Below are 26981 nucleotides of genomic sequence, written 5' to 3'. Positions count from 1 at the left end.
TTCCAAATCTAGAAAAATATTATTTTAAAGATAAAAAAACACATGGAAAATGTCTGTGAAACAGATATTCTTTTGTTGACATCAAAAATATATTTGTTATTTACATTTGGCCAACCTCCACAGTACCACTTCCGAATAAAACTGCCGTCTCTCTTTTATACTGTCTTGAATATAAACTAATAATTCATTTGTATTATATAGGTTGCTTGTTTAAAATAAGCGTTTAGTTCGGGTGTAAGTTAATTAGTACTGTAACTCCATTATCAAAAACCAGACCATTCCTTGACAAAGTTGGCATTACTGAGCTCCGGAACTGAAGTACTGTATGTGGACTAAAAATGTTTTTCGGTGAAGTACGGTATCATCAAATTCAATTCTATTCAAAATAATTTATTCATCAATTTAAGCAGCAAGAAATGCAACATACAACTGAACAACATATAACATACAATTTTGGTTCTCTTCTTAGGGATTGAGAAACAGGTAGTGCCACCATTTAGTGTTCCCCCATTATATACTAATGTACGTTTAAGGACGCCAGCTGTGATACTATTAAGGAAAGCCCATTTTCACAGACAGAGCCCGAGGTTACCTTGGCAGGCACTTTGGGACCCAGGGTGGGCAAAGGAGGTGGGTTCCAACGCAAGATAAGCTGAATAAATAAAGCAGGAAAATTACGTGTTAAAGGCAGACATGGGCTGATGCATTTGCAAACACGGTTCATAGAGTTTAAGATTTATTTCCACCTACACCTCAAAGCAAGTCCTACCCCCGCCAGTAACAGTATCCATTCAAGTACTGTATATGTCACACATCTGTTCATGATCTTCTCAGAGACTTCAATGCTTAGGTTAAGGAAAGCTACACTGAGCTGAATGAATGGCAACAGGTGGAGTTGTGATGGACATTGTAGGTCTCACCTTAAAGGAGAGCTTAATAAATCTTTCAAACTTTTTGAAGTGTTTGCAAATACATTTGAACCCAATTCCAGTTAAAGCACAGGAAGGAGGAAGAAGGCAGTTACTGAGTGCAAGGGTGAGTGACAGAAATTAGATACTTCTGTAGGTCCACCCAAAAGATATAAAGATGACATGACAGTAAAGTCTTTTGTGTGCCCCCCCATGTGTGGTTTTAGGGGTGACCAAAGTTTCAAAAGTCAAACCTTTTTTCCCCAAAGACCGCAGTCTGAGAAAGACAACTGCTAACTCTAAATAAGAAAGTATAAAAAAAATGTGCTTCAGTTCCCTTTTATAAATATAATAAGAGCATATATTGTCCCGATATTACTACTTCGAACAGCTATTTCTGTTTTGTTTTCTTGATACAGGCCTAGATAAACAGTGGCATGCAGACACTAATTCCAAATATCTATCAGTTATGAAAGTAAATTAAGTTTTAACTAATACATTTGTGACCACAAGACTACAGATACTATACACCTAGTTATTTGGATCTGCTTCTTTCTAACACTTAAAGTATGCTGGAAATAATCACTCATACTGGATACATTTTTTCCCAACTGTTCTCCTTGATGATTGTCACTTCCAGCTGAATTTCCATTACTGAAACGTCAATAAATAACAAAATGAGAGTCCAACTGTTTAGCCCAGGGATCAAATGTACACAGATACTGATCTACAACTGCAATAGCATGGTATTTCTGGCAAGAAAACGCTTTATCATGTCTTGCTCTGACTATTAATACGTTCTTGAATATACATACAGAAGTTTGAAAGTCTACATTAAAATGTGACAACATCCAAAATATGTTTTCTATTACTATAACAAAAACAGATACCATGATTTACAGAACAATTAATACCATGATAAATGGGAATAATCTAAAATCATTACAATATCAAAACCGCATATTTCGTATATGTAATTCAAGAAGATATCCTAGAATGTTCTCTCAGAAGTCTTAATTTTTCATTATTTCTAATAATATTTCTAATAATTCTAGGCAATGCCAATGATCTAGTTAGAGATCACTTACAGAAACACAGGTGCTCAAAAATACTGTATTTCACTGTATTGGTGGTTATAAATAGCATACCTCAGTAAATTGTTTACATTGAGATACATTTTACTCTAAATACAAATAATCTAAATTATCCTATTCTAGCCCTAAAGCTTGCAAATCTGCAACATTTGAAACATATTTTGCTACTAATAAGGCAACACATTTTAACTGGTTGAAAAAAATTACTTGCTTTTTGAGAAAACAAATGATCTAAAAGTGTCATTTCTACTTACGTGGTCCAATCCTGCTAAAATCTTTTTTAAAAGAGCTAGAGTTTGAGTAGTCCTCAGGCCATCGTGTACTTAACTCCTGTCTACAAATGAAATCAAGTTCATTCTGACCATTTCTAACTGCTCAAGAGTTTCAGAAGTTCAATTAATCAAATTCGTCTCCCTGTTGTGTAAAACGTACAGTTGGCAGTTTAAATGGCCTGATTTGCACTGAAAGCAACCAAGGAGCTCTCTGATCACAAGAACAAAATAGCAAGAAGAAGAAGCTGTGAAACACAAAATGTTTTCTTCTGCACAAGACCACAAACCCGGCAATTAATAAAATCCCTTCCTGTCCTCTCTGTTCAAGTGCATTTTGATTGGGGAGTGTTCTCCCGTTATCATCTCCTAAACACTGGGCCAAAGTCACAACGGTAACAGCAAACATTTCTCATATTTGACACAGAGGCAGCCAAGTACAGTACGTACAGAATCTACTGTACTTCTTGTAAATATTTTCAGAATTTACACACATAACATGAAGAAAAACAAGTTGCTCCAGTGTTAGCAATATTGTAATAAGTAGGGGTGTCAACACCATTGTTTTAGTTACATCTGACTCTGGACAGGTACAACCTAGCAAACCTAAATTTCCCTGTTACTTCACTGGGAGAAACAATCTCTCACTTCTTCACCTGATGTGCTGTGTAATGGGTCTGCAAGTACAGTATACAATGGTAGGCACTGTACTTCAGTGCAGAGCCTTGAAGAATTGGGTCCCTTCCTATATGCAATGCATAGGATGAGAGGCACTATATAAATAATTTAAATTATTATTATAATTATGGGTGTGGGGTGTGGAGGAGGCTCTTAAATATTTAAACCAAAGGACTAAACAAGGACATGTCTTACAAAGACATGGCAAAACATTTGACCACAGACTGACATGACACATTGTGAGCAAAAAAACACCAAGCAGTACTCTATGTATAGTAAACACTTAGTCATGCATACAGCTTGGAAAAGTAATATCATTTCAAGGAAAAAGACATTAAACAAGAGGCATGCAGAATGAGTCAGATCACACCAATAAGGACAAAGCCAGGATGAAGAGAAGAGGTTTTCAGTTAAAGTATTTAATTATTAAGACTACTATTTTCATGAGCATGCATATTGGGGATTACAGCACCACCGTGTGTGGTTAAGAGCTAGAAATTTGCTATAAGCAGATTCACTACTCTAATTCACCAGAGTCAACAGAATCCAAAGGAAACAAGGTATAAACAGTTATTGTCCTGTAATGAATTACAAAAAACAATATGCACTATTTATCATATTTTTTTTAAAACACACATTTTTTGCATGATTAAATCCAAACGCGCTAACAGCACATTTCATCCAACTGCAGTCTCTTACACACCAGTCTGGTAAGCCGTAAACATGACAGATGTTAGGCTGCTCTCTGGTTCTCTCTCCTGTGCTTTTTCCACAGGTCTTTATGCTTACATACGTGTAACAATCCGTAAAACCTCCAGGTAACCAAAGTACTAAAGATGTTTCATCATATCTTTTTTATTTTACGCAATCTAACAATACTGTGTTGCCGTCAGGAAGACGAAAGGCTGCCTGCTCTTACCTGGCGAGAGAGAAAGAGGACTGGGATTTTGCGGCCTATCTCATTGTCTTCTCCACAGAATATCTTCCTTTATCTGGGCTGTGTTATCGCCTCATGACACAGCTCTGTTTATGACTGGGACGGTACCTTATGTATTCTGAACATTTCACAACATGTGTAGAAAAAAAAACCTTTTCCACACAGACAGACAGTATCACTACAATTTAGTGCTAAGATATCATATACTATAAATGTTAAATGCTTCGCAAGAACCATAAACACATTTTCTTTATCTTGACAGGACACGTTAAACTAGTGGAAAACTGAGATATGCAAATCTTTATTCAGCAACGTATTACATTAGCAACAGAGTACTGAGAGCTCAGCAGGTGTTCATGTCTGAGCAGTGGCAAGAGCAAGCAATCTTCCTTGCCTGTCACTTAGCACTTGACCACCTTTTAAGGGTGAAACCTAAAGAGTGCAACTCCTTGTCTAATATCTTTAGTTTCACAAACACCTGGAATCTACCATGAGATCAATCCATTTTCTTCCCACTGATGTTCTAGATTGTTCTATACTTGCTATAATCTGCTACAATCAGTCTCCGTTGTACAGAAAGGGTCCATAAAGAACCAAGTTATTTTCAATGTCCCACAGAACCTCTCTTCTTTTTTAAAATAACAAATGTAACTTATTTCCTTTTGTAAGGAGCCAGCAGGATGCCTTGTCGTTTAAAATATACACCAGTGACTCCCCCCAGATACATCTTAATATTGCTTCTAGATGCTGTCCTGCCCCATCCACACCAAAACTTCTGAAGTGTTTCCTTTGCTTTTTTACCTTTAGAGAAGGCACCTCTGCGGTGACATTGTCTGTGAAGCAGAACTTTCTACAGTGAATGCTTTCTCCTATTAGCTCTGAAAAGCTGCAAAGGCTCACCCTTATCTCTATCTTACAGATACCAAGTTCCTCTGGCATCAGACCATAGCATCCTATTGGTGACATCAAAAATACACTGACACTGACGGGACCGCAATTTTAACCAGGTATCAAGTGTTAAGAGAACATTAATCCATACCTTGCGTATCTTGACTAGGTGCTGAAAATCCATTAAACACTCAGAAACATAGCCCAATGTTGCCCTGCTGGCCTGCTCACCCAGTTTTCTCACAGATCACCTGGGACACCCTCACTGTAACCTATTTATAACCCACATTCTCTGAGAGCTACTCAAGGAGGATATTCTGTGATAGTGATCACTCATCTATAATCAAGGTAAGTGTAAATTAATTAATAGTGCCTTAATTAATAGTGGACGCAAGCAGACCATCTTACTTGATGGGTTGGGATAATTGGTTTTAAAGGAGCTACAGTGGTGTGAAAAAGTGTTTGCCCCCTTCCTGATTTCTTATTTTTTTGCATGTTTGTCACACTGAAATGTTTCAGATCATCAAACAAATTGAAATATTAGACAAAGATAACACAAGTAAACACAAAATGCAGTTTTTAAATGAAGGTTTTTATTATTAAGGGAAAAAAAAAATCCAAACCTACATGGCCTTGTGTGAAAAAGTGATTGCCCCCCCTGTTAAAACATAAATCAACTGTGGTTTATCACATCTTTGGAAAGCTGAGTTCAATTTCTCTAGCCACACCCAGGCCTGATTACTGCCACACCTGTTCTCAATCAAGAAATCACTTAAATAGGACCTGCCTGACAAAGTGAAGTAGACCAAAAGATCCTCAAAAGCTAGACATCATGCTGCGATCCAAAGAAATTCAGGAACAAATGAGAAACAGAGTAATTGAGATTTATCAGTCTGGAAAAGGTTATAAAGCCATTTCTAAAGTTTTGGGACTCCAGCGAACCACAGTGAGAGCCATTATCCACAAATGGCGAAAACATGGAACAGTGGTGAACCTTCCCAGGAGTGGCCGGCCGACCAAAATTACCCCAAGAGCGCAGCGACGACTCATCCAAGAGGTCACAAAAAACCCCACAACAACATCCAAAGAACTGCAGGCTTCACTTGCCTCAGTTAAGGTCGGTGTTCATGACTCCACCATAAGAAAGAGACTGGGCAAAAATGGCCTGCATGGCAGAGTTCCAAGATGAAAATCACTGCTGAGCAAAAAGAACATAAAGGTTCGTCTCAGTTTTGCCAGAAAACATCTTGATGATCGCCAAGACTTTTGGGAAAATACTCTGTGGACTGACAAGACAAAAGTTGAACTTTTTGGAAGGTGTGTGTCCCATTACATCTGGCGTAAAAGTAACACAGCATTTCAGAAAAGGAGCATCATACCAACAGTAAAATATGGTGGTGGTAGTGTGATGGTCTGGGGCTGTTTTGCTGCTTCATGACCTGGAAGACTTTCTGTGGTAAATGGAACCATGAATTCTGCTGTCTACCAAAAAATCCTGAAGGAGAATGTCCGGCCATCTGTTCGTGACCTCAAGCTGAAGCGCACTTGGGTTCTGCAGCAGGACAATGATCCAAAACACACCAGCAAGTCCACCTCTGAATGGCTTAAGAAAAACAAAATGAAGACTTTGGAGTGGCCTAGTCAAAGTCCTGACCTGAATCCGATTGAGATGTTGTGGCATGACCTTAAAAAAGCAGTTAAGGCTCGAAAACCCTCCAATGTGGCTGAATTACAACAATTCTGCAAAGATGAGTAGGCCAAAATTCCTCCACAGCGCTGTAAAAGACTCATTGCCAGTTATCGCAAACGCTTGATTGCAGTTGTTGCTGCTAAGGGTGGCCCAACCAATTAGGTTTAGGGGGCAATCACTTTTTCACACAGGGCCATGTAGGTTTGGATTTTTTTTTCCCTTAATAATAAAAACCTTCATTTAAAAACTGCATTTTGTGTTTACTTGTGTTATCTTTGTCTAATATTTCAATTTGTTTGATGATCTGAAACATTTCAGTGTGGCAAACATGCAAAAAATAGGAAATCAGGAAGGGGGCAAACACTTTTTCACACCACTGTATATGTGATTAAGTATCCTATCAGTTTATTATTATTAATAATAATATAAGGATGTCACTTGGGTATTTCGAGAAGGAAATCTTATCTCATTCTCTTCCTTAACTTAAGCACCTTCCTGAGTTGTGCTGCTGGGTTACAAAAAGGGTTCAGGAAAATGGTGAAGAAGAGAAAAACAAGTGAAATAAATGATCATAACCCCAACTTGTAAGGATTTCTCCAAGAATATACAGTATGTGAGCGGTTGGTATAGTTTAGAGGCATGTGAAGTCTTTATTCCATGACACGGTTTTGATGAAAAGAGTAATAATTCAGCCACACTTGTTTGAACAAACATTTCTTAACTACACATAAACATATAACACATAAGGTGTACTTACAGTACAAGGAGTTTCAGACACCTACAACTAGAACACCCCAAAACCTCCAGAGTACTACACAGTATTCGACTCTTAACACCTACAAAGGCCAAAATAAGAGATAAGCTGCCTTCTAAACTAAGTACAATACGATTTATGATTAAACCCAGATGCCACAAAATAAATGGAACCCCGTTTCCCTATTCTAAACTGCACCCACTCAGCAGGAGATCTAAACCGAGGGATTCTTCACTCAGGAAATCCAAGTTCCTCAAAAGCTCCAGAATAGCAAGCTCTCCTAGCATGGTTCAAATACTTAGCTCTAAAGTGATGTTTTCTGATGATCTTGAAGAAGGGATGTTCACCTGCCACACACTTCAAATTCCATCTCCTGTCTCCTCTCTCTCATCTCTTCCTTTCCCCCCTTCTTTTTCCAGCTTTCTCTGTCTTGATCTGATATTACAGTATATAGTGCCTTTCTGGACCATTGATTAACACTCCATCATTTACTCAGGACTTAATTAACTAGGGTAAACTTTATCATTGCTTTGATCACAGACTCAGGACCCCCAACATCTCAGCAAACATTCCCTCTGCTTTGAAGCTGGAAATGTTTACGCTACCCATGTGTTACACGCTCCACCTAAACTCTTAGATACACTTCCTAGTCACCTTCACACATATAGCTGTAATAATAATAATCATCACCATCATCATCATCCCAAAGTGCTTTACTCATATAGAAGAAGACCCATGTCATCCATCATCATCAGTGCAACACTCATTTCAGTGACATATAGCAGCCCTACTACACAACATATTAGGTGAAGGAAGAAGAAACTAGGTCCCAAGTTGAAATGAGCTAGAGTTTATAGAGACCAGATCTTTCAAGCCGCGGATGGAATTAAAACAAAACACCAGGGTGAGCGACACTACTCATAAAGTGCCGACGGCGATTTTGCAACACTGCCCCCGCGGTTCTGTGTGTTTCTCTGGGAGTGTTGGTGATTGTCGTGTCACTGAGCGTTGTGCTGAACAATTACAGATCACATCCTGCACCTTGCCATTTCTCAGGCAGCGTAATCTTCTTTCCTATTCAAGCGAACTGGCTACAGCTTTTTAGACCACTTGCTTTAATCGTGTAACTGATTCTAATAACCCCTAATGCTTTCCAACCGGAGCGCTCAACCGATGTCTGTGCATATGATTCAGTAACATATTTCATACAGATTTTCCACTCATGGACACTTTGTTGATGAACTGTATCTGCATGGCTGATTATACAATACATTATTATGTATAAATGCAAATGGTGAGAAACCGATCATTTCACTGAAACACAGATAGTACTAAACAAACTACAATATAAAATAACTGCATAACTAGCTATTCCCCAGAGAAGTTATACCTTGGAGGAAACTTTGCTCTGGTTTAACATGTTATTGAATGCTCAGCTTTATGTGCAGAAGACCCTGGTGTGCCTGGCCTACCCTTTTTCGAGGTAATCACTGATTATACGAATAAGACCAAAACAAGCAAAACACCACTTTTAGGAATCTGAGAGACAGTATGTTCTAAAGGGACAATGTCTCCGCAATTTGCCATGCAGCTAAGTTCTCACCAGAACATGTGAACTCCACACAGAAGACTCCTCAGTCCACCAACAAAACCCAGGATCCAAGTGCTATGTGACAGCACAGCTAACATCAGCACACAAAGTGAAGCAATGCGGTGTGAAAGCTAATCTTTCTGTTAAAGTTATTTTTTGAATTACCAAAGCAGAGCATGACATCTCTGTTTTCACTGCTGCGGAAGCCATGAAGGACTGCGGTTTAACCCATCCAAACTAATACCAGTAACAATCCTACAATTTTAATACTACAGAAATAATACTTAATACTACTTGCATAAACAACCCAGTTGAATTAATTGGCCATTGCATTTGGCATGTCTCCCTGAAATGTTACGCAAGAGCCAAAAAAGAGACAAGATTTCAAACTGCTGAAGAGGAGATTACAATGTATTGTAAACAATAATGGTAACCTTTTATTATATTATTGGTTAGGGAGTAGGAAACTTTGCTCTTTTCAAACATTCCTTGCCAAGTTAGAATGAACTTGAACAGTAAAGTAGACTGAATGAGGCGTACTCAAGTCTGGTAATACGAATGCTGCACGCATGAGGTGTTAATACAAGCTTTAACTTTCAATTTGAAAAAGAAAAACATAGATTGCACCTCAAACGCACAGTAAGGAAAGATAAAAACCAAACACAATTTAGTCTTAGGACTATTTTAGTAGTTCAAGAACATAGTCTGGAAACAAAGACTGAATCCAAGTATAAACGCATGCATTCAATAATATCCATCGTGTTTACTATAATCAGAACATGGAATTTCTTAAGAAAGGTCACATAACCGGATTACATGAACAAGCACTACTGGACTAAAATGAGAGCTCAAAAATAAAAAAAAACCAACCCAGAATGACTGCAGCCAGTAATACATTTTGTATTAATACCAAACGTATCGCTACAGTAACCATGGATATTAGGCAGCCATTAATTGTAACTATAAGCAGCCAATCCACATTGAGAAGGTGCCAGCTGTCTTGAGGGAAAAACCAGGCCACTGGCAAATCAAGGAGAGACAGCACCCGCAAGCAGCGACTACGTTTGCTTCAGGTCAGCTCTTGTCGTTTGTTCAAGGTCACCTACTAGGTGACCCAGGAGATGTTTTGCCCTGTCACCCAAGCGGCTCGACCCTGCAGCTCACCTTCCACAGCAAAGGCTTCGTAAAGGGCTTCATTCTCGGAGCCGTCCCTCTTCCTCAGCGGCATGACGGCCCCCCCCCGCCTCTCTCGCTTGCATTCCGTCGCGCCCACCCAACGTGCCCCCCCCCCCGCACAGCCTACACCGACAAGCACACCTCGCGGTGGCTTCCAAGTCCAAATCCGCACAGCCTAGCACACAAACCCCCTTTCTATATTTACATCCTCTCAGCTACAGCCTACTTCTGAGCCAATCAGGGATCAGCATGCGTACTGATAAGAGCATGCCTCTCATTGACGGTTCTCGCAGAACTGGACACAACTGTCAAAACCAGCACCCCGTATTTGCGCCAATAGTTAAAACTACGGCACATCCACGCTGAAAAACAACATTCATCTACTTGTCACTCCATGATTTGTTTGTCCCCACTGTCTTTGATAAAGTAAGTGTCCCACTTCAGGAAAAAAAAAAAAGTCTCCCTTTGCCCTTCCCCTCTCTCTCTTGTTTCCTCTTTCATGTCTGGCGCTGATCTCCCGAGGCGAATTTTATTTAAAGCAGAACACTTTAGGTCTGCAGCCAGCCCCAACCACACCAGCAAAATAATCCCTGGTGCTTAGTGAGCAGGATGTCCAAGGAAATAAAGAGTTCCTGATTTCTGGTGTTGCTAACACTACCAAAACTTAAAATGTATTACTACAGTCCTTACTAGATGTCAAACATCACTCGCTGTACAGTAAGTACACAAGCAAACAAGGAGCACATCTCCTAGTACACATCATAAACAACAAAGATTTTTCTGTTGTTTCAGATTCCTATGTCTTAGATGTTAAAGGCAGGACACATTATCCAGTCCTTTCTCTTTATTGAGGAAGCAGACACAGACAGCGGTGTGTCACGGCAAACAGCTGCAGTATATTCCAGACAATCTCACAGATATTGATAACATATTATATTCATTTATTATAGTGTTTCACGGCCACCATTTACGACCTCTGGTTGGTTTCATTACTGATTCTGAAGATGCGTATTAGGCCTGTTTTGCAACTGACTTCGAGAAGTCTAAACGATGGAATCGGGTTAATTAATATTCTTCTGGATGGAATTCGGGATAGTAATATATTATCTTTTTTTGCACCTAGTGACCAAAACACCAGGGCCAATTCTTCCAGAAGCCAGTTAACCTACCAGCATGCTTTTGGTCTGTGGGAGGAAAGTGGAGCATCCAAAGGAAAACCACACACACGTGGGGAGAACATGCAAACTCCACACAGACTGCAGGAATTGAACCCAGGTCCCCAGTGTTGCGAGGCAGCAATGCTAACCACTGCCCCCCCCTCCCCCCATGCTGCCCAGTTTCTACTCACACATTATACAATTTTAACATGGCACCCACACTTTTAACTCTATACCCTCACCTTCCATTTGTGTTTTTAACTGTTCGCTAAATTAGCTAGAAGATGAAAACGTGTCTGAATAAACATCTAAGTATTTTTAAAGGTAATTTTTTCAAGGTCGTTATCATCCATTTTCCAGCAGCTTTACAGATGGTACCCCATTTGGAGGATTAGTAAGCTTAACTAACTTACTAACTACCGCCGGAATCTACAATTATTATTCATTCATAGATCAGGAAGAGCAGATCCCTGTGATACTCCACTAATTATATCTCTTGAAAATTGCTAACCATCTACCAGCTCTGAATTCGGTAGTTGTATTAACTTGAATGTCGACAGTCGGCATTTTAAAAATGAATCTTTTATGAAGCAATTTATCAAAAGCCTTAAGAAAACCTAAATATTACACATCATACATGATATAGCATTCAAACTGCCACTGTTTGTTCAGGAGGACACTAGTAGGTTAATTAGTCAAGACCTGCCTTTTCCAAGTCAGTATTTTGCCGTAGAATCAGACTTACAGGTCAATTTGGTTTGAATATTTCTATATCCTTGTGATTTTCTTAAACTTTGTATAAATCACAACTATTTAAAGCTCTAAAATCAATAAGCAAGTGTATTGTTAAAACCAGAAAAAGGGTAGTTTGTGAAGGGTAACTTCATTTTTAATGTTGCACAAGCTGACTATTTCTAGAATGTTGTTTTCATTATATGGCGTGCAATGAGACTTGTACAGTAGCTAAAGTTCAAACATGGCAGAGCTTTTAGTGAACTGTGAAACAATGGAACAGTGCGAGACCAACACCACGAAGGTTCACTGAAAACCATCAAGAAAAGAGATAAAAAAAAAGGTACTGACTTGACCAAAGGATTTTAAATTAGGAATAATAAGCCTTTAGCACCAACAGCAATCTGACAAAATTTGATTGTACATTTATTAATCACAAGCAAAAAACACATTCGCATTCATCATCACCACTGACAATGAAGTGATTTTTTGTTAAGTGGAATATAATAACAATCTTTTCATTTTAATAGTGAAACAGTGAACGTCTTTGTACTGTCCTGGCTTTAAAATAAATCTTAAGAATTCTTTATTGCAGAAATTAATGAATTAATTCTCCAGTATTCATTTGTTAATTACTAATTGGAGAAAAACATATCTATACAGGGAGATTATGCTGTAAAATGAGAATGGCATGGCAGGGTTTTTTGTCTTTATTTGCTGAAACAACTACATTTCCCATTGTACCTGCCTCATGTACCGTTTTTGCCAGTAAATCTACAAATCATCCTCCAAGGCATTTGTATTTATTCCAGATACTATGCCTTTTGCACATGGTTTCAGATTCCGGTTATAGGCACACATTTCTTCTGGAGAATAACAAAGGCATCAATGATGAAAAACCTCTTAATGGGATTGACTGCTCCTGCTTCATAAATGCTTGTAGATGCAATGTTAATAACGCTTCAGATGTACAACATAAAGCAGGGTAGCAATGCACGATGACATGGGTCCCAAATTGGAAAGCCCTTTCTGCTGACAAAAACCTCACTTTGAAGGGTTACATGTTATGTACCCAGAGATATAAACTCCTTTGCTGATTCAGGTATAAGAAAAAAACAATGTTTTTCCAAAGCTACAGAGAACCCTGATTTTTCAAGATTGTAGACAGGATGTAGTCAAGGACATAAATTAAAGAGAGTGACTCCCTGTATTTCATTCATTCGTAGAAGCACCATTAGTAATGTCAAACAACAAAATAATTTTGTCAAACGCTCACAGAAGGCCTCAGCTGAGTTTTACTTAGCTGTACGGTAGTCCAGCGCCGTGTCGGTGTGCTGTGTTACACTGTTGGGAAGGTGCCTCATTTTGCACTCCGTCACAACGAAACCCTCTTTCTCACTCTCGGGATGAGAACAAAAGAAATAAAAACGGCCTAAATAAACCCGCACTCACTCATGTATCTGAAGGTCTCCTCGGCCAAGACAGGCGAGATGGAGCTGGAGGCGTCGTCGGGGGAGTAGGTGGGCGACTGCACCCAGTCCTGGCTGTCATACAGGTACAGAGAGTCGGCCCGCAGGCGGTAGTGGGGCAGCTGGTCCTCAAGTAGGCTCACCAGCTCCATTTCGGGCTCCTTACATCCCTCATCTGAAGAAAAAGAAAAGAGGGAGAGGGTCAGACTTGGCACCCGGGCAATTCTTTAAAAAGAATTATCTTTGTCCCAGTTCCTCGGACCGGTTATCAAAGCAAATTCAGTCCAGAAAAGTTTGACAAATTTCGAATTAAGTACAAAATCGTGAAATATGTGAAAGCACTGTAAGTCGCCATGCTGTCACAAAGCCCTGGTCTCACCACAGACGGGAGCGAGACTTCCCACAAATTGCAACTTGATATGGCCCTTCTCGCTCACTAGTCCCTGTAATGACTAGTATAATGTCATGTACGAGTGAGTAAGTACAGGTTGTACAGCAGACATTTCACCGCAGAAATGTTCCAACGTGATCTGCATGGAGAGTTAAGAAGTCAGCAGGATGTATATGCGAAACCATCTTGAAATCGAGGGCAATATTTCTATTGGATTAAAAGAGATGTATTCACAAGGCTGCTTGTTTCCAATGTCACAGGGCCACAACACGTCACTGCAATCGTTGTCTCGTTCTGAATCACAGAATACAACGCTGCATAGACCTGGAACCTATTTCGTGATGGAAATTTGAGGTTTTACAATTTACCGCTCGCATTTTACTTTTATTGTGGTGCGAAACGCACTCATCAATGCTGATTCGTTCTAACCCCACAATATGAAAATAGCGTTGCAGTCCCCCTTTAAAATTAATGGCCCCCCTTCTACATGTCCGCTCTAACAGAGCGCCTCTGTCGCACGGCCTTCTCATAAGTCCTGACAATTCAGAAGCATACTACCCTCCATGATTTTATCTGTAGCAGCGTAACAGAGAGCAGCGCAAACAGATGAAGACCTTATCACAAGGACTGGTGAAAGACACAAAACAATTTGTGATTAAGGTCTGAGTCTGACCTGGCCTGGCCTTGTCAGTCCTGGATTAAAATTCAAATTAGTTGAATGAAGCACTTTGCCTATTAAGACAAATTCAGCTTTATATTTCTATTATATATTTTTATATATATATATTATATTTTTATATATGATTTAATAGCAAGTATGAGGTAAGATGATATTATATATTACACTCGAAAAGATCTGTTCCAAAAACACAAAAAAAGGGAGATCATATTGTTTCTTTTTACAATAGTGGTTCTACACCCTGGTCCTAGACAATAACTGCCTCTTCTATTTTTTCCTCCATCCATGGTGGGTATTTGAAGCTAAATCAGTCCCGTTGTTTAGCTGGGACATGTTTTAAGTTTTGCTTTCAGCTCCTGGAACATTGAATGGGATTTGAAATCAGTATCACTGCTGTACCAACTACTGAGTTTAAGAACTACCCCTCATTCATGTGTGCTGCTAGAAATGTAACCAGCTGTACCTGGATGGGAGACCTCCTGGGAAAGCTCACTGCTGAAAGTTGGGCCAGCAGGGGGCGCTCACCCTGCAGTCTGTGGCGGTCCTAATGCCCCTGTATAGTGAGGGGGACACTATACTGTAAAAAGGCACCATCTTTCGGATGAGACGTAAAACCAAGGTCCTGACCCTCCGTTGTCATTAATGTGGTGAGTGTACTGGCGCACTATGGCTGCCGTCCCATCATCCAGGTGGGGGCTACACACTGGTGGTGGTAGTGGGATTCCCCATTACCTGTAAAGCGCTTTGAGTGGAGTGTCCAGAAAAGCGCTATATAAGTGTAAGAATTATTATTAGTAGTAGTAGTAGTAGCAGCAGCAGCAGCAGCAGCATTGAGAGCAGCAATGGACAACAGTAAGCAGCAGTATGGCATAATGGATAGGGCTCTGGGACGTTTTATATTGAAAGGCTGTGGGATCTAACTCCAGGTAGGAGGACCTTTGATCCCAGCTCTATGAATGGATCTGGTAAATAAAGTATTACTCCAGTCATTACAGTGCTCCCCACTGTTATACAGCACCACGCACCCCTGACAATTCTGCGGTACAATTGAAGTACATCCTAATGGAACGCCGCCTTTGAAAACTCCTGTGTTGCTTACCACCCAGCATTTAGAGAATTTGCAAATCCCACAACCGCACTGCTGAAGTAAGAATTGTCTTGAGAATCCGGAGTTTCGTAACCTTGCTGATCTGTTTTTAATCCACCAGAGGGCGCTCAGACCCAAAACAAGAAAAGCCATGAACAGGGGCTGAACCATTACTGTCAATCAGGCTCCCTTTCTGGAGCTGAAATGAGGGATTTCACTCAAAAAATTAACTGGATCATTACCATTCCACTAAACCATAAACACTAGGATCGAAAGAAAGTTATAGCTAGTTCACAAAGGAATGCCTCTTCCATTTAATGCACAGCCTAGTATCCACTGAGTTTCAGGAATATTGTATTTTTGTGTTTGTTCCTGTTTTATGGGGGAAACAGGCGTCAGAAATATTTGGCCTTTACTCTTAATACAAGTACAGTCCAGTGTTACCATTAGACTTGCTGTCTAGAAAAATGTTTGCGAATGACTCAGCAAACTTCTGCTGAAGAAACTCTCTCCTGCCTGGTCCAAGTTTGGTGAATGTTCTGCCTTCAACTCTTGCTTATCTGGAGAAATCTCATCTGTTCTATGAGAAAATATCAGAAAATGTAATATAAATCTATAATGCTTGATAGCTTTCTTTAATTTCTTATATTTCTTAAAACTTTCTTTAATTTGCGTTTTAAACAAGAGTTAATGATCTTTACAGTACATTACATAATAGTTCAGCTTATCTTATGCACATCAGTGCTGAATATAAATGCTTAATCTGAAGCATTTACTGTACTTTCTTAGGATGCTGTATCTAAACTGAAAGGAATGGATATTCCAGAGGGAATATAAATTAGTACCCCAGTATGGGTTGAAATTACATTAGAGAAAAAAACAAAGCAGACAAGACATTAAAAGGGAGATAAATTAAAACATATGGCACAAGGCAGTTAGTTGGTTGATCAGAAAGACCAGTATATGGACCCTAAACACTGCATTAAAGACCGAAACTCTGGTTTAGCATTGGAAACAAAATTCAGGCGACACAAAGACATCTACCATTCCACAGCAACAATTTACCAGTAAAATAAAAATCCTGAAGGACTCATATACAGTACAAACTTAAAGTGACAATGTCTAAGACTTATTTACCAGCAACACAAGTGGTATTCACTTATTTCTTGACTAATTCATTTATTGCTGGAACTGCTGGCCCAGTCCTTGATACAAAAGTTCTTGGGAATTAACCAGATATAAGACAGCCTTGATTTAAGATAACAGATTTACATAGCCTTGTCTGCTTATTTGCCACTCGTCTCTTTATGTTAATTCAGTGTCTCCATCAAAGAACAACGGAAAATAATATAAAAGGGGCAACATAATGTTTTGATAGGCGGTAAACAAATTCTAAAAACGTACCATCCACCACTGCAATACTGTTTAGAATGGTAGATCTATATTTAGCTCCTCAGCCCTGTACGGTTCAGGCTGCCTTGTTGATTACCACATGTTCTAAGATAACTAATGAAAAGTCCAGTGCTGACAAGATAATCATAACTAAGCAATGAACAGTGCAGAGCTAACCATACGACCATAACTTTATTAACCCCATGCGGGAAACTCAAGTGCTACAGCAGCCAGGCACAATCAACACAGTACAGTACAAACGGAGTAGTACAGAAATCCAATACAATACAATAAATAAATTAAAAGGGAGATGGGGCGAATGGAGACTTTACAACCCAACCTTGGTATGTCTGGGCAGGGGCAACACTGACCTGTTGTGACGCAATACCTGTACACCTGAAACCTGATTCCTCTGTAACAACTGGTGTTCTGTCTACATCTGGTTTCTAGAAGTACAATACGTGGAAGTGGAATGGGCAATTTATTTATTATTCACAACTCTGCCATCGTTGCAATAGTTACCTACTCTGTGCAATACGCTCGGGAGTGAGCAATATCTATACTGTGTGTTACATCTTCCTTGTGTTCTGTACATTCTTACTTGTGTGTGTGTGTGTGTGCGTGCTTTTTCTGTTTTGTTTGTAATTCTTTATTCCATTTTTTAAAATTAATTTATTGTATTGTATTATTCCATTTGTGCCTGGCTGCTGTAGCACTTCAATTTCCCCACATGGGGTTAATCAAGTACCTATATTCCTACTGACTAAGCACTGAACAGTGCAGAGCTAACCAGACAAACATTAATAACCAATGACCTGCCCAGGGCTGACAAGACAATAATAACTAACCAATAAACAGTATTAAGTTAACCATTCATAATGAAGCACTGAACAGTACCCCGCTAACCAAAAAAACATTATTAAAATGCACACTTCATTTCATTTCACTTCACTTCAATGGGGCGGTGTGGTGGCTCTGTGGCTCAGGATCTGCGCCTGTGGCTGGAAGGTTGCCGGTTCAAATCCCGCAGCCGCCAGAGGCATCCTACCCTGTTGGGCTCCTGAGCGAGGCCCTGAACCCAAACTGCTCCGGGGGCGCTGTACAATGGCAGACCCTGCGCTCTGACCCCAAGCTTCTCTCCCTGTCTGTGTGTCTCATGGAGAGCAAGCTGGGGTATGCGAAAAGATGAATTCCTAATGCAAGAAATTGTATAGGGCTAATAAAGCAACATTATTATTATTATTATTAAAGGGGGGAGGCACTGAGCTACTTGCACAGTACACTACCAACATTCATTACAAAAGTCAGATTGCTTCCATCCATCTTTTAACAACTTCATGCAATCCAGGCTCCTGGCAAGCAATGGGTACAAGGCGGGAGATACACTCTGCACAGGACTCGACTCCATCGCAGGGCACACACACACACAGACGGACTCGGACGCACTCACGCCAAGGCCAGGTTTTCCAGGAGCCGATTAAACTACCAGTGCGTCTTTGGACGGTGGGAAGAAACCACATGGCACCTGGAGGAAACCCACACGAACCCGGGGAGAACATACAAACTCCGCACAGGTGCCACCCTAGGATTTGAACCTAGGGCCCCAGAGGGGTGAGGCAGCAATGCCAACAACTGCACCACCAGAATTCCATATACTTCCTGAAGATGGTCAACACCTTTGTTCTCGCCCAACTCCAGATTCCCTTTAATGCTGTCACATGCCAGCTGATGGCTGATTGAGCCATTTGATTGACCAAATAAACCATTGAAACTGCATGCATACTGTAAGTAAGGCATAGGGACCAGCAGCTTGGATTGGGAAAGCTACATTAATATCCTTCCTGGATCATTATTATTTTGGATTTTAGGGCAATTCACATAAAAATCGCTGTAATATGGCAGGGACTTTGTTTCGGTGCTATCTGCCACATGTGAGCAATTCGGGCAGAGCGGTGGCTCTGTGGCTAAGGATCTGCGCCTGTGGCTGGAAGACTGCCGGTTCGTATCCCGTGGCCGGCAGAGGAATCCTACTCCGTTGGGCCCCTGAGCAAGGCCCTGAACCCCAACTGCTCCAGGGGCGCCGTATAAATGGCAGACCCTGCGCTCTGACCCCAAGCTTCTCTCCCTGTCTGTGTGTCTCATGGAGAGCGAGTTGGGGTATGCAAAAAGACAAACTCCTAATGCAAGAAATTGTATATGGCCAATAAAGTCATCTTATCTTATCTTATCTTAAAATGTCGATTTCCCACCAGCAGCTTGCTCCTACATAACGTGTAGATGTGGATTTATGGTCTTGTCCATGCTGCTTCCTTTAAAAGGTGCAAACACAAAGGGTTGTCACTTTCAGAGGCTAGCATGGATCTGGCTGCCTGCCTTAGGGATTTGTGACAAATGACAAAAAATATCTTCCTTATTGCTCTTTGTGTAAGACAGCAAGTGCACTGGCTCACTAATGTGGATGGAAAGATGTAGGTCACCTTGACCGAGTTGTTTCCCTACTTTTCTCCTCAAAGACCCCACTTCTTATTTGGGATTTAATTCAACACAAACTGATAACCCGTGTTTAAAATACCGTGGAGTGTTAAAAGTTCACCTCAAGCAAGCTGTAGTAAAAAGTATCTAAAAGCAAATGGTGTGGAGATGATGGTGTGTAAGACTGAAGAGTGTGAATAATAATAATAATAATAATAATAATAAAAAACTTTATTTTATATAGTGTCTTTAAAGTTGGCTACTCAAAGCTCTTTACAGAATGAGAACAACAATAAATAAAAAGAACACACAAGATAAAACACAATTACAATATACTGAGGAGACCGTGGATGGTGGTACTAGGAGAAGCAGAGGGGTGAAGAATGGAACCAGTTCAGTAAAGGCTCTTCTAAAGAAGAAGGTTTTGAGTCTGGATTTGAAGGAGTTTAGAGAAGGTGACTCTCCGATATCCTTGGGCAGAGAGTTCCAGAGCTTGGGGGCATAACAGGAGAAGGCCCTGTCCCCCATACAATGTAGACGGGCTTGGGGGACAGTTAGGAGGCCAGAATTAGAAGAGTGAAGGTTGCGAGGTGGGGAGTAGGGCGAAAATAGTTCAGACAGGTAAAAGTCCCTGCAGTTCGTGGTCTTCAACCCAGACCTTCACTGCTCGCCGGCCAGTCTGGGTGGGGATGAAGTAGGCTAACGGTTGTCTTCCGACACAGGAAAGTGCTTGTCTTGTTAGCTCTGGACTGTTCATTGGTTAAACTATGGGTAACTATTAATAAAGGGTTACGGGTTCGAGACCCCACTACATACACTGCCATTGTACCTTGGGTGAGTTGCATTACCCCAGACGCTCCAAGGCAGACCAGCACTGCTGGGGGAAAATAATTCTTGTGCTGGACCAGTAGGGGGGGAGTCACGCCCTGTCAGTCAGCCTAACTTTTTCCGGAAACCAGTATGAGCTCCAGCCCCCGTGATCTCCTGTGTTCTGGCAGGATCCTTCAATCCTATGAACAGCCCAATTCGATTTTTAATTCTGCAAACTTTTTTTTTTTAAAGAGACGTCTATCCCACTCATATAAAACACTAATGTACGTTGTGACGGATCCAACAAATGTGTAGCACAATCTTACGAGTACCGTTTTTACTTTACCATCAAAATGAAATTGTGTGGCTAGCCCTGATAAACCGCAAAGAAAAAAGACTGGTCAGTATTGTAAAATTTGAGACAGCTGTTCGGAAAGGATAACAATATTATTCAATTTAATTAATAAACGTGTGGTGAGAACTGATGTGTGGTGAGCATACTTGTGCACTTTGGCCTCCAAATAAGTGTCAGGATTATTATTATTATTAATGTTAAAGTGAAAGCAAACATTCCTATTAGTTATCTGTACAATCTTTTCCTTGGCAAATATCTGAAAAAAACTATAGAAAACACACACAACCCTAAAATTTCCTAAAGGAAATTTGTGTGTAATAACACAATGTATCTGACAATGTAACAATCCAAAAACCAGTGTACAGTAATGGCAGACCTTCCCCAGCCAAACAAATTTCCTCTGAAAGCAAAATGTTTTGGGTTGCGAAAAAGGCTGGTGAAATAAGGACTGAAGTGACTAAAAATAACATCAAAATATTTAATTCTCTGCTGCTGTTTCTACAGTTGGTATCTCTTAGCCTGGTCATGTGGCGTGGAAGACTTACAACACAAGAACCTACAGGGTACCGGCAGGCCATTTCCTGTATCCTTTATAATAATACTGGGAAAGTGTGAAACCAGGACAGGGTTGCAATGATTCCAGCCCAACCTGGTCCATATCCTGCGTTTACCTTCCAATATTCCTCTGAAAACATACAGTTCGTTTTTAAAAAAAGATTAGAGGGCAGCATTTCACTTCTCCTTTCTAACCTCAGGCTTAAGGGAAAATCGCATGACGATTCATAATCAAAGTCGTGTACAGCAGCACAGCCCACAAGAAGAATTTGCAACGTTCCTCCCAATTTTGTCTGGAACAAAATAATCCATGAAACACCTGCACTGCTGGCTGTTGGGGCCCTGAAAAACGACATGAGTGCAGATCTGTGTGACATATAACAAATTTAGTTATTAACTGAAAGCAGGGCAGAAATTTGGTGTTCGAAGGCCCTAGGCACTTTCACTCCGAAATGTGCAAAAATTGGGGTAAACGCCAATTGAATTGTCGATTGACATGATGCTCTTTAAACTATTCCAATGCTAAACCACGTGATTGATGGAGCGATATCACTTCGGTACTTCAAGTTTCTAGAACAGCCGCTGGATAGCGTATGAGTATTGATTTGGAGCACCTAGAGTCGATCGCAAACGTGTTGTTTCAGCTCGTTTTTCGTTAGTCACTAGTGTTTCCCTCCTTCGTAGGCCCGAAAAATTTCGTAGGCCCTAGGCACTGTGCCTACACTACTTTCAGTCAATGCCGGATTTCCCATTGGGCACAGTGCCTAATGGGAAATCCGGCACTTACTGAAAGCGTATTTGCGGAACAATAAATTTCGAGGCGACTTATTGTATAACAGGGACTGTCTGTATCCTTTTCCCTGTTCAAACTCTAAACCCGAAACAGGTCAGACCTCATCACCAGCCAGTTAGGACTCCCTGACTAAAAGCGAAAAGACACACAAGTGAGATGTTTTACTGGTGCGTTGGCCTGCTCATGTAATAATTTAAACAACTGAGCCATTCAAATGGAAGTGGGAGCGTAATAAAAACGAATCCGGAAAAGCACCTTAAAACTCGAACCCTGCTCTTAACAGTGTACAAACTGTGATGCTACAAAGCGAATGACCATCCATTCGTAGTGTGGAAGTTGCCTGTACCAGACGAGAACTGCCTTCCTGCCAAATATCAATGCTTTTAAATATATTCCAGGTCAGCAATTGTCGGGTTCTGGTTTTAGTAAGACTAGAAAAGGAAGATGTAGGCCAATTTACAACAAACAGATTGAACTTGTGTTTTGCAATTAATACTGGATGTAAGGCAGTAGCACAGTGGTAAGTACTGCTGCCTTGCCTCGCTGAGTCTCTGGGTTCAGTTCTGGACACGGCGGACCGGTGGCTCTGTGGCTAAGGATCTGCGCCTGTGACTGGAAGGTTGCCGGTTCGAATCCCGCAGCCGGCAGAGGAATCCTACTCCATTGGGCCCCTGAGCAAGGCCCTTAACCCCAACTGCTCCAGGGGTGCCGTATAAATGGCTGACCCTGCGCTCTGACCCCAAGCTTCTCTCTCCCTGTCTGTGTGTCTGTGTCTCATGGAGGAAAAAAAGCTTGGGTATGTGAAAAGACGAATTCCTAATGCAAGAAATTGTAGAGGGCTAATAAAGGAACATTAACATTAACCTTGGCTTCTGCGAAAATTGGCCCCTAGTATCCATGTGTGTGTTTGCGACTGTGTGTGCCCCGTGATGGACTGGCATCCTGTCCAGGGTGTGTTCCGCCCTGCGGCCACTGCTTGCTGGGTTAGGCTCCAACTCCCAGTATTGGGTAAAGCATTTTAGAAAATTGTACTCCAGCATGTTGGCTCATAAAGACAGAAGCGAATTAAACAGTATTTTCTATCCATTTTATACCCGTTTCTTCCAGCTCCGGGTTGCGGGGGAGCTGGAGAGAATCCTGCCAAGCAAGGACTAGGGCAGACTACACCCTGGATCGGACGCCAGTCTATCGCAGGACACACACAACCACAAACACACACAATCACACCAGGGCCAATTTTCCCAGGAGCCAAGTAACCTACCAATATGGTTTGTGGGGGACTATGGGAGAAAACCCATTTGAACGTGGGAAGAACATACAAACTCCACACAGACTGCACCCCAGGTCAGGATCTGAACCTTAAGCCCCAGTGCTAACCTCCCCACCACATTGGTGCTTGTGCACATCCAAAGACATGGATACAAACAAAAAGGCATATACCGTAAGGCATGACCGAGACGCATCTAGTTGGACACTAACAATTTTCACAACTGTTGGGGTTTTGTGATTAGCATAGCCTGAAGCTGCTCAATTCTCCTAAACGCCTCACCTGGAAGCTGCCAAGGAGACTGCTGACTCACCTGTGATGGTCTCTGGGTCTTTATTCTCCACATTCATGGGTTTAACTTCAAACATCCCTCAGCATTAGCTGCTGCACAGGAGTCTTCTGCATCGGGCTCACACTTGGCGTCCGAGGGAGGGGAAGGGAAGTGCAGGGATTATGGGAGCAGCCGGCCTTCTAAATCCAAGCTTCGCACACGGTCGCAGGCGGTCGGAGAGGAGCCCGATCGCCGGGTCCGGGCGGAAGTGCTGTGTCCAAGTGCGCCCCTGGGTTGCGGTGGCCTCACATCCTCAACGTCCCGGGAGGAGACTGGAAACCGAAGCAGCGCCTCAAGATGAGCTCCGGAGCAAAGCCAGCCCGGTGAAGGGCCGCATGATTCTCCACGCGTCAAACGTCACCTAGAAACAAAGCACCAAAAGCAAGCGTTTCAGTTAAAGAGCAACACTTTACCGTCTCATCTGTAAATGTTTATTAACCAAAGCTAGAACTGGTCTGACAAGCACCTGACTAAGAATCAGATCCTGAACCCTCTGACGTGAGGTGCGATAGAAGAACCGCCCTTTCAGATTCTGTTGTTTACAGTACTAAATCATATTATGCTAAAGTGACTTTATATTTGGTTACTTTCTGGACCTGACTGAGGGTATGTTCTTTTGCGGACTGGGTGGTATTATTTGGTTTTCACCCCTCAATTCATTCATATCAACAGTATCTCAAGAAATAGGCTAAAAAAATGTTCTCTTTTGTGAGCATTTTTAATTTCATTAGTCTTTAGAACAAAATACAGTGAGACACATGGAATATCTCCATGATGTACTCAAAGGTTGACACCCAGCTGATTTGATTATTACACACCGCTGTGCCGATTAATGACCCGAAGAGCAGGCAATTCTTAATACATAAGGAACATGACGTTCAGGATCAAAGAGCTCCCAAAGACGTAATAGTTCTGATAAGTTTTACTGGAACTTTAACTCAAGCCCAGCACTAGCAAAAAGTGTATTTGGAAATACTGTGAGCACTGTTCTGTCACTGTTTGTTTTCTGATGAAGAAAATTAGCATTCACAAAACAATAACCTTTTGTCGAGCTCTAGATCAAATGCAATTTTGCCCCTGCCAATACATACGGCATGCTCTCTTCTGATGTGGAATTTCTGCATTGACAGCTAGAGGGGTTTCTGGTTATGCAGCCTTCAGTTTCTATAGTATGCCCTGGCACTACAGTACAGAGTACAACAAGAACAAAGGGCTCAGGGCAGCTAGATCTCAGAAAGCCACTTACATAATTCAAAATTAAAACCCTGCTTATCCCTCAAGGCTCTTAAATTGACTATGTGCTAAATCAGATCAGGAGCTTTCGGAGTCAGATTATTAATAAATGATCTATGACCCTAACACAGAAACACAATGAACATGTCCGGCTAGGAATGAGAAGAAAAAAACTAATAATAACAGCCTGCCTTTCCTTACTGCGTCTCAAAGTGGTAGAACGAGCTAGAATATTCTTAAAGTTTAAAATCCTGGACACAGGGATGTACTTTTCACCAAAGGTTTTTGTTAACGGTTGCACCTCAGTAAATAAAGCAGACTTCAAGAATGTCAGATAAAAACCACCGCCAAACTAAGTGTCTAACGTTCTAGAGTCTACAGGCCTACTACGGAGCTGCTCACTGAAAGGTCTTACAGAAACACTGGGAATTTTCACTTAAAAAAACCCAGCCGGGACCCCACTTTATCAAAAGCTTGGTAAAAATCTTGAGCAGACTGAGCTTTCACTCCAAACTGTGCCCTATTTCCTGTTCAATAAGCAGTTCTTCATCCATGTACAGTACATGCATTTCCTTGAGTTCCTGCTGCCTGTATATTCAGAATTCGTCTTTTATAAGGAACTTTAGAAAACCTGCTGGTGCTTGTTCTAATTAATTAATCCAGCTTCCTTTTCTAAATCCACACTGGCTATCTCATAGCTGGGTCACTTGCGATTTCGTTGTAATTAAAATTTTGTCTGTGTATTCAACTTCACAAACAATGTATCATCATTAAGGCCACTTTGTCCCAAAGTCATTCACTCGCATACAGTGGATCTGGCCATGTGGTCATCCCTGTTTCATGTTTCTGAGAAATCTAATCTCTTTCTTACCTCTTTTCAAACATGCGTTCCATGGACAAGGCCATTTTGACTGAGAAACCAGTTGTCTTTAATGCATGAGATCAAACTTCAGCTTTACTACTGAAGAATGAAGAGATAAGAGAGATGCCCGGGAAGTGAGATAGTAATATCATTTTCGTGTTTTTGTATGTTTTTGCAAACTATGCAGTCTAGTGGCTTGTATATACATTTCACACAGGGCCATGTAGGTTTGGATTTTTTTTTTCCCTTAATAATAAAAACCTTCATTTAAAAACTGCATTTTGTGTTTACTTGTGTTATCTTTGTCTAATATTTCAATTTGTTTGATGATCTGAAACATTTCAGTGTGACAAACATGCAAAAAAATAAGAAATCAGGAAGGGGGCAAACACTTTTTCACACCACTGTATATATAAAGATAATTCAGGTGGGGAGCTGCGTCAGCATGGGTAGGCTGGAGTGGTGGCTCTGTGGCTAAGGATCTGCGCCTGTGACTGGAAGGTTGCCGGTTCAAATCCCGCGGCCGGCAGAGGAATCCTACTCCGTTGGGCCCTTAACCCTAACTGCTCCAGGGGCGCTGTACAATGGCAGACCATATGCATATGCATATGAATAAAGGGGACTGCTGCTTCACAGACACCTGAACTTTGTCATTTGTTTGACACTACATTATGAAGAATTTAACAATAACGGATATCTTCTTCTTTATTCAAAAACATGTCTTTACAAATGCTCCTCAGATGCTACATTTTCCACCTTCCCATTTTTATCGTTAGAGTTAGAGTCACGTACCCAGTGACCAGAGTCACAGAGATGCTGTTACTGCAGGAAGCTGGCTTGATGTACATCTGCGGGGTCACAAACAGCTTCTAGCTGTGTGTGTCCCTATTTACCGAAGAATTTGGAACAGCGATGTAAAAGCCGAAATGGAAACGTTTCTGAACAGACCCTTTCGGGTTCTTTTTTTTAAAATTTCCCAGCACCCAGACAACCTTTATCCAAAAGCCGCATTTGCAGGACTGCAAGAGCTGCCTAAAAAAAATGTTCGAAAAATCATCAGGGTGAGGAAGAAGCGCTGGACGAGACATGACAAGTGACGCTGGCAGCAGAACTGTCTTCCCCCCGCCGGCGCCAAAAAGTTCCGAAAAAGCCAGGTCATTCATTTCATGTGGCATTTCGCGTTTCCTTGGGTTTTCAGACGCCACAAATCCTACAAGGGGAAAAAAGAAACGGCCCAGGGATGTCCTGAAAATGTCGTTAGCGATCAGAGGCTGTCTCTCTTCAATGGAAGGCGGCTACACGGTTTTGCAGACTGCTTCGCTAAAAAAAAAATCACCTTTAAAATATATTTCGTTTTTTTGAGAATTGTACACAAAAGTTTGGGTACCCCTGGTTAAATTGCATGTTTCAC

The 26981-nt window shown here is 41.1% G+C and overlaps 1 protein-coding gene across 3 annotated transcripts in view; it reads right to left on the bottom strand.

The window, feature by feature from the left end:
• trak2 (trafficking protein, kinesin binding 2) overlaps positions 1-26981 on the bottom strand; it is a 60308-nt gene that overhangs the window by 20475 nt on the left and 12852 nt on the right. The window contains exons 2-4 of one of the 3 annotated variants that reach the window (XM_088930185.1): positions 23458-23836; positions 13327-13518; positions 593-652 (exon numbers count right to left, since the gene is read on the bottom strand). In XM_088930185.1, the coding sequence (XP_088786311.1) occupies positions 593-652; positions 13327-13518; positions 23458-23512 (307 nt within the window). In that variant the 5' untranslated portion in view covers positions 23513-23836. Of the gene's footprint in view, positions 1-592; positions 653-3868; positions 3904-13326; positions 13519-23457; positions 23837-26981 lie in introns of those variants that run through there. The other 2 variants (XM_088930183.1, XM_088930184.1) reach the window with 2 other exon arrangements.

The sequence above is a fragment of the Atractosteus spatula genome, chromosome 13 (genome assembly GCF_055471065.1).
Source record: "Atractosteus spatula isolate fAtrSpa1 chromosome 13, fAtrSpa1.hap1, whole genome shotgun sequence".
Classification (NCBI taxonomy): domain Eukaryota; kingdom Metazoa; phylum Chordata; class Actinopteri; order Semionotiformes; family Lepisosteidae; genus Atractosteus; species Atractosteus spatula.
The sequence above is the reverse complement of the archived record's forward strand: the minus strand, read 5'-3'. Positions and strand labels throughout refer to the sequence as shown.